Raw genomic sequence first — 12,490 nt, forward strand, 5'->3', positions numbered from 1 at the left:
GTAGTGTTTGAAACTATTATTATATTTCTTCTGTTGTATTTTATGTTGCTATGTTCCTGCTGCATATGTGTATTGTTTATTCATCATGTGAAGCAATTTGCTCTGTGAAAGGTGTTTTAAACTTTACTATCTGTCCACCAAACAGCAGGAGTGGACAAAACCATGATTATTATTGTCATTATTATTATGTGCTGCTGTTTTGTGCATCCGTGCATAGATAATATATTTTGTTCATATGATTTCCACAATTAACATTTGTTGTTTTGAGTTTCTTATGCGTGTGATTAAGTCATTCACAGATAGAAGGGAAATGATGAAAATATTCAGAAATACTCAATGATAATAATAAACATAAACATAATCATAATCATAACAATAAATAAAAACCTTGCACAAATTATGACGTAGCTTCCAATATGGACAAGTGCAAGCCATGTGTTTTTAACCAGCAATGTTTCACCTTTTATGCGCTGCTGTGGAATGTTATAATTTTACTTTTGGGTTAAAAGACTCTGGAAAATGGATCACAAGGACACAAGGTGCTGATCTTGTTTTTGGAAATGACAAAAGTCTGTTTGTTTTTAATCCAGACGGTAAAGTGTGATAACTAACTAACTAACTAGCTAACTAATTAAGTGTTTGTTTAATTTAAGAAACAAACTATCAAACTATTTGTTAAATTTAAGAAAGAAAGTAAGAAAGAAAGAAAGAAAGAAAGAAAGAAGAAACAAACTACCTAACTAACTGACTGTTTGTTAAATTTAAGAAACAAACTAACGAACTATCTAACTCCCTCACGTGATTATACATCGGCTGCTCTAACCAATAAGAGGTATTGATATAAGTACCGACGTGGAGCTGCTTGGAGGCGCAGCAGAGCGAAGCAGGAAGTGCAGTGGAGTGAACGCTCTCGGAACCGACTGCGCGCTCTTGGTCAGAAGTTGTGCTACACGCACGCAGATGTCAGCGGAGTTTCTCCATCTGTCAGTCCGGGAGCTGGAGGGAGTTTGATGGGGGACAGAGCCACGGGACACGGGAGCCATGATATTCTGACGACCCCCCCGTCCAGCGACCTCCGGTGAACACTTCCCCCGCCACCGGGCCGCCGCCACCTTGGCCCCCGTTATACCTGTTAGCCGCTTTTCCTCTGACAACCACCGGGAACAACACCCACTCTGGCAGGACCCACCATGCTAACCTCGGCTAGCCGCTGCTACCACACCTCGCTATGTGGTCAGTGTTAGACTTTAAACCAGCAGCGTCAAGAGCGGGAGTCTCCTCATAACGAACACGTCACGACCATTTTTTTTTTTTCTTTTAAAAAGCTGTTTTTAAAAGTTAGCGGCAGTTTAGTTTCCCTCCCTGCGGCGCTTCAGAGCGAGCGAGTCGGGTTTGAAAAATGGGACTACACCCGCTGGAGTTCAGCGAGTGCTACCTGGACAGCCCCGGCTTCAGGGACAAAATCAAGGTCCACGAGGCGGAGCTGGACAAAACCAACAGGTTCATCAAGGAGCTGTACAAGGATGGGAAGAACCTCATCAACGCAACGAAGCGTAAGTGTCCCTGCGAGGGGGGGGGGTTCTAAAGGGATTCGGGCTCTGAAGTCACTGCACTTGCCCTGGGAAACAAGTCTGGATGTTTTTTTTTCCCGACGTTGCAACATCTCGCTCCCGCAGTTTCCTACTGGTCGGTTTCCTCTGCTGAGATGAGTGAGAAGTAGAGCCTGAGGAAACTGTCATGCTTGTGTTGTGTTTTTTTTTTTTGTTTATGTAATCAGGAAAGGTCCCATTGAGATCCAGTAGCTCTTCTGGTCAAGATGCACAGCAAAGAAGTAACATTCAAAGTTTAAAAAAGCTGGGACATAAATATCAACACACACACTAGAACACAACAAAACACATTGAAATCACATGACATGTTGCAAATGGGATTACTGGGTTTCAAAGTCACTTATTTCACATCATTCATCAAACAGAAAACAAACACAAATACAAGGAAAAGAACTACAATAATACAGAGAAAGTCTCTCATTGGAAATTACATATATGTGAATATTACCAGGGATGCATGGATGACATATTTTAGCTGATAAATCCTTACTTAATGCCAGTATATAAATTACAATACATGGTGGAACATTTCTAATGAAAGCTGATTTCCAAAAATTCCGATGGAGGGTAATGATGACCCGATTTTAAGATATTCTCTTCATTTGAAATGCTTTTATGTGGACAGTTATTTTATTTTGAAACTCCCACAGTGAGTATGAATGTGTCCCTGCATTATTTCAATAATCCTGCTCACAATTTGCTCAAAGTCACACACGCCTCAGCCGGGTTAAAGCGATTAGATTGTTATCACTTTGAACTCTAGTCCTGTGGGCTGGGCTTGTTTTGTAAGGTCGCACACACACACACACACACACACACACACACACACACACACACACACACACACACTCACACACACTCCCACTCACAATGCTTTCACTATGCCGTTATGCCCGTTGGAAAATCCCCCCGAGGAAGCCCCTAGAACTCGTGCTAATAATATTCAGTCATCATGAAAACTCCACATCATTTCAGTCCTGTGTGGCTAGTGAGCGCTGTATAATTCCATATACAGTCGTATAGTGTGAATGTTGTGTTGTTGACATGCAGGCCTCAGGCGTGCTTGGTGCTCAGGATTGTCACTGGGCATGTTTTTCCTACTCTAAAACCTTAAGTCAGGATTAATTTATCACATGTCTGTTTCCATGCTGCTACTCAGTCACACATGTGCTGGTGTGTCTTTTATTTTTTTGCCTTCAGCACAACCTCAAGTCTTCAAGGCAGGGATTCAGCGAGGTGCAGTCGGAAACGTACTCAACTGGTTTGTGTTGAATGGCTGTTATCTGACATATTGAGAGCTGGGAAATGATATTCTCATTCATTATTGTGCCGCAACGATAAATCGAGGGAGAAGCGATTTAAACATTCTTCGGTTTCGGTTTCTAAAATAATCTTATCACCTACCCTTTCTGTTTCACTGATTATGAGTTTTTTTTTTTTATAACAGTCGAGTAAAGTCCAGTAATCTGGAGATGAACTGACGATGATAATAATCGCTTGTTGCAGCCCTGATGTTGTGCTGTAATGATTTTGAATAAATCGCACAATTGAAGTTATTACATTTTTTTTGCTTTACTCATTAGTCTGATGCAATTTACAGCAGCAAAACTCATGTCAGCTTAAAAATATCTAAAGAAATTAATGGATTGATTTTCAGGTCTGCGTGTTTCATATTAAATTGTCAGGTTAAGCTTTTGGTTTCAGTCCCTTAAACAAACAGCAGATGTTTCATGATTTGGCTCAAAGTATTCACTTGACCCAGGGTCAGAAGGTCATGTAGGGATTTGACCCAGGATTCAACCTGTTCCCTGGACAAGAGACAAGCTAGCTGCCGCAATTCAACTATGTTTATATATAATAAACAGACGATTAAATTCTCTCAGCCCTTCTGCGCATTCAGTGTTGCTCTCAGCTGAAGTGAGTGGAACCATGCAAACCTGCTGCTGCCGCCGCTGTCCTGCTTCACACTGTCACCTTGTTACACTACATTGTTGCACTGGGCTGTTATTTGCATACTTTTGGTCGTTAGTTTGAGCAGGTCTCGCCATTTTCCTCTGACGTCTCAACGGGGTCATTCTTCACCCAAGAGCTGATTGGCCATGTTTCTTTATCGCACATCGTTGATAAAGCCGAGATCTACTAATGTGTGGGAAAATACCGTGGGGGGGGGCACTTATTTTTAAGTAAAAAGTGATTTCATGTGTTCAGTTTTACTTAAAAATCTCATAACCCATAGTTAAACAAATAGTCCTGATGCTATTTCAATGCTCATTACTTTGTTTTATTTAGAACTGAAATCATTAGATCAGGAGAAAAATTTAAATGAGCAATTTTAATAATCACATTTCAGTTCCTGTATTTTACAAGTACAAATAGAAAAGCATTGCTGGAATCGTCTGTGACTCCAGGCGTCATCATTGTACATTTTTGGGCTTATGGACAAAAAAACCCCCAAAATTTGAAGATGTCACTTTCAGCTCTGCAAAGTTGTGGAGGCTATTTTTTTATATTTCATTTTCAATTATGAAAACAATCACTTATTACTGGCCTATTATTATTTACCTGTAACTAAGGGAGTAACATATAATGAACATCTAGTCTGATAATCCCCATTTGATTTGTGCAATAGCCTCTCTCATGAGAATAGGACTAGGAATAGGGAACCTCCGCGGAGAGTATTGCAAAATCCGTTGAAATGTCCGGCAATGACTGACACGTTTTCCTACTGACGTTAATGAAACGCCTATTTTGGTCAGCCTTTGCTGCAGCCCTCCACACACACGCCACCTTTGACGTGTGTGTTCCCTGTCCCTTACCGACCTCAAACGACATGTTTTTCACGTGGTCACAGTAATCAGGAGTTGCTCGCTCGGCCGCAGCAATATATCAAAATTATATTTACAATGGCCTGACTGTTAAAAATACTACATTGCTGTTTACAAAGGGAGTTTCCCTTTGTAAATTAATATTTAATTTAGGGCAAAGCTAATTTAGCCAAGGTGATCTGAGCAGCTGTCAACTCTATATCTGTGAATGATAAAACACACGTATATAGAGCTTTCCTATTGTGAGTTTAATTACAACTGAAAATGTTCTATTTTTAGTTGCATAACTTTCAACCCGGTAATTTAATATAAAATTGAATGGCCTTATAGGGATTGAAATCTATTTGCAAATAATTGCATTTCTTACAGAAAGATCATGTCACACAAAGTAGCCTCAAACGTACAAGGGATATTCACCATCTTATAAAGATTGTCAGAATCCGTCTTGTTTACAAGTGAAAATATAAAGAATTCAAGAGTTTCATGATGAGGAGGGTTTACTCGAAGTTTGACCTCATGATGATCTCATGTGGTGTGAGGACAACTGTTGATCTCCAACTCCCGGTCCATCCTCTCAGCAACTCCCTCCACTCCTACGACTGGGAGGATGTCCCTCTACGGAAAGTCCTTGGTTCGGAGAGGAAACTTTTAAAAGCGGGGCCCTGGGCCAGAGAGCCATGACATGGAAGCGCTCACTAGAAGAGCAACGTGCAGATGTGCTTCTGTTTCAGAGGGCTTCCTCCACAGGAACTGTGTCCTGTCTGTACCCTCTCTACCACCCCTGTTGTCCCTAGCAAACGTAGTTATTTCTTGTTTGGAGTATGTGATGTAGTTATTGCCTGTCAGTCAGATTTTGGTTTATCCGTGTTAATACCATGCATGGTCTGTTATTACTTCAGTCCCCGGAAAAAGTGAAATTGGACAGAGATTTACTGGGGTCAATCGCAGTCACTTACACAGGTGGACTGTTTTGTATTGATTTTGTCTTCACTTTCAGTTGCACTTTGAGAACTCCGGCCATGTGAAGGTCTTTTTCTCATTGGCAGACAGGTTTAAGAGTAGTCTGGCACGGTGTGCTTTGGCTCAACGCTGCTCTCTGTAATCACATTACGGATTCTGCCAAAGAGCCACATCCACAATCTTTCATTAAAATCGCATTAGCAAAAGACGTGAAGTCATGTGGGAGGAACGCCTTTCCATGTCTCCCACCAGAAAGAACAAGGCCCTCTGTAAAAGTGATACTGGATTATTGCCTGATGGTAGTGCTGTTGGGGCTTTTTGGTGCAGGCAAAGATAGAGAACCATTCAAAACATTGGATTCTAACAAGTAATATACAGATTTCTTTCACTGTTGCTTCCCCCTACATATTTGTTTTGAGAAACCAGGAAGTCATGAATGAAGTAATGCTTTGTGGGCAGGGAGCAGAGCGGGGTGAGAAGTTGTGGGAGGGGATGGGTAGGCAGGCGGTGGCGAGGGCAAAGGTGGGAGCTGAGCGTAGAGCAGGGATCCAGACTGGAAAAGATGGCAGAGTGGAACAGGAAGGACTGTGGAAAGGCACGGCACATAAACCCTGGCTGCTCTGCAAGGGGCCTGGACCAGGCAACTTCTGACCTAAGTGGCACATTTGAGGAGACTGTAGAAATCATAACAAACAACACTCCGACAGCTGCCAATGAATACACTGTGGACATCTTCAGCAGCTGAACCTTGACACTTACATACCTTTTCTGGCTTGTTTTGGGGAAAACCTTTTTGCAGCAGCAGCAGCTAGGACATGCAATGTGAAGTTTCCTGCCTTAAGGCCCACAGCATGTGAAAACAAGTTCAGGATTTTGATGTTTAAAATATGATATGTAACAATTCTTTAATTAAATGGCTAAAAACAACACCTATAGGTCTATAGACCTATTGTTTTGTTTCAAAGACCCCTAGTGGCTAAAGCTGATTTGTAAGTTTAATCATGGTAGGTACTAACTTTTAAGTATGCAAAGAGCAACTTCACACCCAGATGTGTTTTGCCAGAAGCACTAGTGAGATGCCTGTAGGTACAGGCTCATTGTTTGGCCATCATTGGTCCTGTGTGTGTCTCAAAACAAACCGAACTTACAGCGGTACGAAGGGTGGGCGATAAAAATGTGTGGGCTCTGCACCAAGTTTATAAGCCTGGCTCTCTGATCCATGGTTCGTGCCTTGAGATTTGTAAACCGTGTCCAAATGTGATGGTTTGCTGTTGTTATTAAATCAAACACCTGTTGGTTGCTTGGAGAATTGCTCAGACAAAAGCCCTTTGAAACCTCGCAACTTTTCTCCTACTCTTTCACATTTTATACTTTCAACAAATAAAAGATAAAAAAGTAATTCTTCAGATGTGTCTGTAAGTAGTATAATCCTTATTCACTGTCCTAATTATGACCTACACTACAGTATACACAACTTTATTGCTGCCATGATCTGTGGTGCTGCCCAGTTGCCAGTGCCCTGCTATTCTGTAACCTCCCATCTGTCATCTTTGTTTTTCTTCGATCTTTGTTTTCCTTCCCACCTCTTCTGAACAGGGGCACTCGTGTTTGTGCCGCACAGTTCTGCGTTTTCCTTTGCTGGCCTGTTAGATCAGATACTGTAGATGTGAGGTGAGGATTGTATGACTCATACTCAGAATCCAGTGGACTGGGGTCTCTGGCTTTCTGCAGAGAAACTAGCCAAGTTTGACAGTTCCCAGGTTTGCTTTGAAATGCCTTTCTTTAAAAGGCAAAAAGCAGGAGAAGCCTTCGCCTTGGACCCATATGTGCCCTGCTGGTGTGTGTGTGGTTTTTCTAGTTTGTGACAGTTCTTTCCTCTTGGACATCAGCTATCATTTCAATCTGCTATGCAGACCTCTCATCCGACACTTTTGTTTATTGCTCGACTGATTGTATCCATTTGATCTATACTGCTTAAACTTCAATTGACACAGCACAGGAACACAAATGCTGCCGCTGTGTTTTTCCTTCCTCTGAGTGTTGTCTGACATTGATTAACGCTGGAGCTTCGTGTAACTGGATAACATTCATTCTTTATGTTTTATGTAATGAAGTCCACACAGCTTGGACCCATATATTCTCATATTAGCTGTCCACCCTGCAGTGAGTTGAACATGCACACAGGCTTTGTAATCAGATTGGGGATGGGTGTGATTTGTGCACCAGGCTCACATGTGGCTCTAATAAAGAGACTGCAAATCTATCTCTTGACATCACTGTTCATGGAGTACACATTAGTGTTCACAGTGACCAGGGTCTTTGCACAATAAAGAATATGTGTAACATACTACTAGTAAAATACTCCACACCCATATATTTCCCCCCAAAATAACATCTCCAAGGAATGTAAAGAAGAATATTCATATGGAGAAAAAAAAAAGGACACAGCTCGTCCGTATCTTTTACAATACAATGACATTAGATGCTGACCCGAGCTTATGTCAGACACACTACACTATGGTGTGTTGAGGCTCTGTTAAGGTGTGTCAAGGTTCAGTGTTGTGTTGTCAAAACATGTTTTTTTTTTTTACTATCCGGTGGGGAGCTGAACTTTCCACTCTACATCCATGTTTATTTAGTTTTAATGCGAGTCCAGCAGTTGACCAACAAAGACTCCATGAGGGTTATTGATTACCCAACAGGCATAGAGGAGTCAGGATTAGGCTATAACCTGTCTTTTCGGTGCTTGACTAAATATTACAAATTACAAAACTACTGTAACACTACTATTACTAATAACAAAAATAGATTATGACACAAACTCACAATGGAGCTTCATTCTTATGTGCAGGTGGGGAAAAAGGTAAAATTATGTAAATGTGTTGCTAACAAAGCCAAACAAAAGCAGGGAGTAGCGGATATGAAGAATAGAGTGAATAGTGTGAATGAAAAAAGTACAACCTGTAAAACTGCTTCTCTATAAAAGGGTTCAAAATGGGATTTGAAAATAACGCCAGGCATCTTACCCACATTCCTCTGGCAGATTGTTCAAAGCGTAGAGGCTCTTCAGATAATGGCTCAATAGTTCACTGATTATGAAACTGTATTTTCGTTTGAAAGGCCTAACACTGGTTTTAAGGAGGTTTCAATGCTGGACCGGACTGGATTCTATTCTAACTGTCTGTGTAGCTTAGGTTTCCTCTAGATTTACAGTCACTGCACAGAAACTCGCTATGTTAAGTATACAAGTGTTTGCGACCAAAATAATGGCCCGACAGGCTTACATTTGCCATACCTTTTTATTTTTGGAAATATAACCTGTAGCCCGCGCTCACACAGTTCATCAGGTTGTGTTGACACCAGTTAGAAGTCACCTCAGTGTGTGACAGAAACATTTTGGCCAAAACGCCAGAGGATTTGACACTTTAATGCTGTTGTTTGTTCTCGCTTGTTAATGTTGCTTGTGCAGTGGCGTATTCGGTGTCTAAAGAAAAGACAAACATAGAACCTCTCTCTAGTCGTTGATTAATGGGCTAAAGTTTGGCCTCCGCAGTGTCTTCATGAACCAAGAAATTCATGTGTAATATGCTAGAGACGACTTTTTATGTTTTTACGTACATGTCTTGTGTTGTTTAACAATTACCTCATCCACAAGTAAAATACCATTTCCTCCAGCTGCTATTTAAAGACCTTCTCAAAGAACAAACAATTATAAATACTGCAATACTTAAGCTGCCCCATTGTCTGGTGTGAATCCCTTCGCTTCCTGTAGTTCAGTAACTCAGACAAATTGGCCAAAGGAGTCGATGGCAGGTGTTTTTGTTTGAGCCATATTTTCTTTGTTCGCCTTGGCATTGTAGCGATGTAAGATTGAGCTGAAGAGCAACCAAGCAGTGGAGTTCAAACTGTTTGAAATAAACAGTTGAGGCAGAAGGTTATACTCATGCAGGCTCAGGCAGACGTTGTCCAACCCGTCTCACGTGTTTAGTTTTTTTACCCCTGCTGATTTAATCCATAGTAAGTGTACACATGCACACAAGCTGCTCAGAGAACATGGAGGTGCGTACACAGCAGCATAACCATGAGTAGACCATCACAGTAAAAATAACTGATGTTAAAAGGTGAAAGTGTTGGATTGTTTTTCAGATATTTTATTATAATCTGTGCAAGAAGAGTGTGCTGTATTAAGTTTAGGTAATTGCAAAGCATTTCGAACATCAGCCTCTTTCATTGAGAGAATATTTGGAGACTTCTGCTGAGTCATCAATAGCAAAAACCTATTTTAGAGGTCATGGATACTGTAGCCTTGAGGACTGAGAAGCATATCACGTTACTGCAACATCTTTAAATCCTGTTAGTGATCTTTGCCGCATATCTCCCCTCTTTCTCCCACAGTCTTTCTTCTTAGGATGCAGCCATTATTAATGCTATAAACCATGCTTGTATTTCACACTGTGAAAAAAAAGCTGCTCTTCCTTGAAGCTAGTCGTCTTGCAGCAGCTTCAGATGCTCAGTGCAGGCCTCTGCTCAGTGCAGGCCTCTGCTCAGTGCAGGCCTCTGCTCAGTAGCATAGCTCAGTTGATAGTTTCCTATAGAGTCGCAGCTATCTGCCCGAGCTGATGACACTGCTCCTCAGTACACTGCTTATAGCGGCAGTCTATAAATAACCACGCTGCTGCATTCTGTAATGTTTCCCTAAGGGACGGTCATGGGTCAGAGATCCGACCTTAGGGAATCTCCTCACTGTTTGGAAAGAGATTATGTTTGCTGTGTTTTCTATCTGATGTGCAGGGGGTGTAGCAAAATTAGATATTGCACTGGCAATATGAATGAATTTGTGTTACAACATAAATGACAGTAGCCTTTTATTTATGTAAAGGCCTAAGCATATTTTAAACAAATTTTGTTTGTATAGCCAATATTCACAAATCACAGTTTGTCTCAAAGGGCTTAACAAGGTGCTCTGTTCTTAACCCTCAACAAGAGCAAGGAAAAACTACCAAAAAAATCCCTCTCCCAGGACGGACAGAAGTGCAATAGATCATCCTTTAAAAATAATAATAATGGTTCACTTATGTGACCTTATGATCAACCTTTCTTTCTGTTCCTCTTCAGTATTTGAATTATGCATTTGTTTGCATTATACTGTCTATTTTCTCTCTCCTTGTTTAAGCCATGCAATTAAATTAAGTTTGCTCTCTTTTTTTTACTCCCCTCTAAATTGGGACCTGCCCACTTGGTAGACAGGGGTTTGATGTGCAACAGGATGTAGCAGGCTGCAGACAAACAGGATGTTAACAACGTGGTTAAGTGTGTGCGATGCGGTAGAGCTAGTTTTTAGGACAGCCATATGGTGTTGATTTTTAACAAATCGATCCTTTGGACAGTTGTAACAAAAGTTGAATTGTATAGAAGTCTCAAAGTTTTTTCTTGTTATTCTTCCTCCTTTTGAATTCAGTGTTTTAAATCATTGTGTATTTTAATATGTTCTTTCAGAGCTTGGGATGGCACAGAGAAAGTTTGCCCAGTGCCTGGGAGAGTTTCAGTTTGAGTACATCGGAGATGCAAAGACAGACGATGAGAAATGTATTGGTAAGTGTGGTTTTTGCCTCCCTGCATGATGGAAACTAACCACTAGTTTTGTTACCACTAAACAGACATGCACCATAGATGTTTGTTTATGGTTCTTTCTCCACCAGCAAATTACAACCAGTTTTTGGTTTGCACCCATGGTCTGTGTGTGAGAGAGTTAGAAAGTGATTTAATTTATTCCTTTTTTTCCCCCCAGATGAGTCTTTGCAAGAGTTCTCCATATTCCTTAAGAACCTAGAAGACCAAAGAGAGCTGATGGTGAGAACAACCAGTCAGAACCTGCTTGAAAGTCAAGGAAAATACCTGAGTGTGTGTGTCTGTGTGTGTCTGTGTGTCTGTGTGTCTGTCTTTGTGTCTGTCTGTGTGTGTGTGGTGTATTGTGCTCAAATTGTTTAACTTTACTATGCTTGTACGCTTGCTTTTTTCTAACCTCCTTATTTCCAGCCCATACCTATTACTGCCCATATTTGGTACTTGCATCTATTAATGTCTGACTCCGTCATCCACCCGGGATCCAGGCAGACACTCGTAATATAATTTTCTCCACCGTACATTACAGTACAGCCACAGCTTCCAGTGTATTAGTGTTGATAGTGTCTGAGTCCGTTGCTCCCCTTGTACCTGTCTAAGGGTCACTGTCACAGCACCTGCCTGGGAGTGGCCACAGAGAGGACAGGAGTGCATAGCTACGTTATTACACCCAAGCTTTAAATACCTAGACAGATTGCATAAGCTGCTGCCTACTACTATCAGCTCATTCAGCCACACACCTAGCTCCTGTTGTTAAAGTTGCTCATCTATAAACCACAAACCTCGCAAGCAGAATGTGACTATAAAGGAAGTAACAATCTATTTAAAGGATAGTGATTGCATCTTAAAAACTGCTACCCCAAGTGTTAAAGTGCCACACTTTGTAATAAAGTGGGAGAGTAGAGATCGAGCACAGTCTCGTCCTCAGAAGTATATCTGATACATTTCTCTCCTTCGCACATCTTTGTGTGTGTGTGTGTGTGTGTGTGTGTGTGTGTGTGTGTGTGTGTGTGTGTGTGTGTGTGTGTGTGTGTGTGTGTGTGTGTGTGTGTGTGTGTGTGTGTGTGTGTGTGTGTGTGTGTGTGTGTGTCTTTGTCTTTGTCTTTGTTATAAACAGCAGTTGCCATGTAATATCTGTCTGTAGTGTCTGAGGTTAGGGAGTGGACACCAGTGGATGACTGTTTTAGTGCTAGACTCAGACCATAATATTAAACATGCTGCTCAGCATACTGGGATGACATCACAGTGCAAAGTAAGGAGAAGCAGGGTGGGCGTGCAGGTTCAGACATGTCCTGCACTCAGCGTTGCAGCAACACAGCAGGATTGACTTGACTTGACTTTACTATTAATATGTTATTGAAACAATAAGATACAGTAAGTTAAATCGTTGTGTAATTTTGTATTTAAACACTTCATCAGTCAAAAGGCAGCAGCTCCAGAGGTAAAGAAACTGAATGTTGCTGCTGCCCTTCA

General features: G+C 41.3%; 1 protein-coding gene across 4 annotated transcripts in view; it reads left to right on the plus strand.

Annotated features, from left to right (window-relative positions):
• The first annotated feature begins 902 nt into the window (after positions 1-902).
• arhgap10 (Rho GTPase activating protein 10) overlaps positions 903-12,490 on the plus strand; it is a 40,817-nt gene continuing 29,229 nt past the window's right edge. For 3 of the 4 annotated variants that reach the window (XM_035172748.2, XM_035172765.2, XM_035172757.2), the window contains exons 1-3: positions 904-1,553; positions 10,892-10,987; positions 11,184-11,245. In XM_035172748.2, coding sequence (XP_035028639.1) covers positions 1,400-1,553; positions 10,892-10,987; positions 11,184-11,245 — 312 coding nt within the window. In that variant the 5' untranslated portion in view covers positions 904-1,399. Of the gene's footprint in view, positions 1,554-10,891; positions 10,988-11,183; positions 11,246-12,490 lie in introns of all 4 variants that reach the window. The other variant, XM_047342540.1, reaches the window with a different exon arrangement.

Source organism: Hippoglossus stenolepis, chromosome 2, assembly GCF_022539355.2.
Source record: "Hippoglossus stenolepis isolate QCI-W04-F060 chromosome 2, HSTE1.2, whole genome shotgun sequence".
In the NCBI taxonomy this organism is placed as follows: Eukaryota; Metazoa; Chordata; class Actinopteri; order Pleuronectiformes; family Pleuronectidae; genus Hippoglossus; species Hippoglossus stenolepis.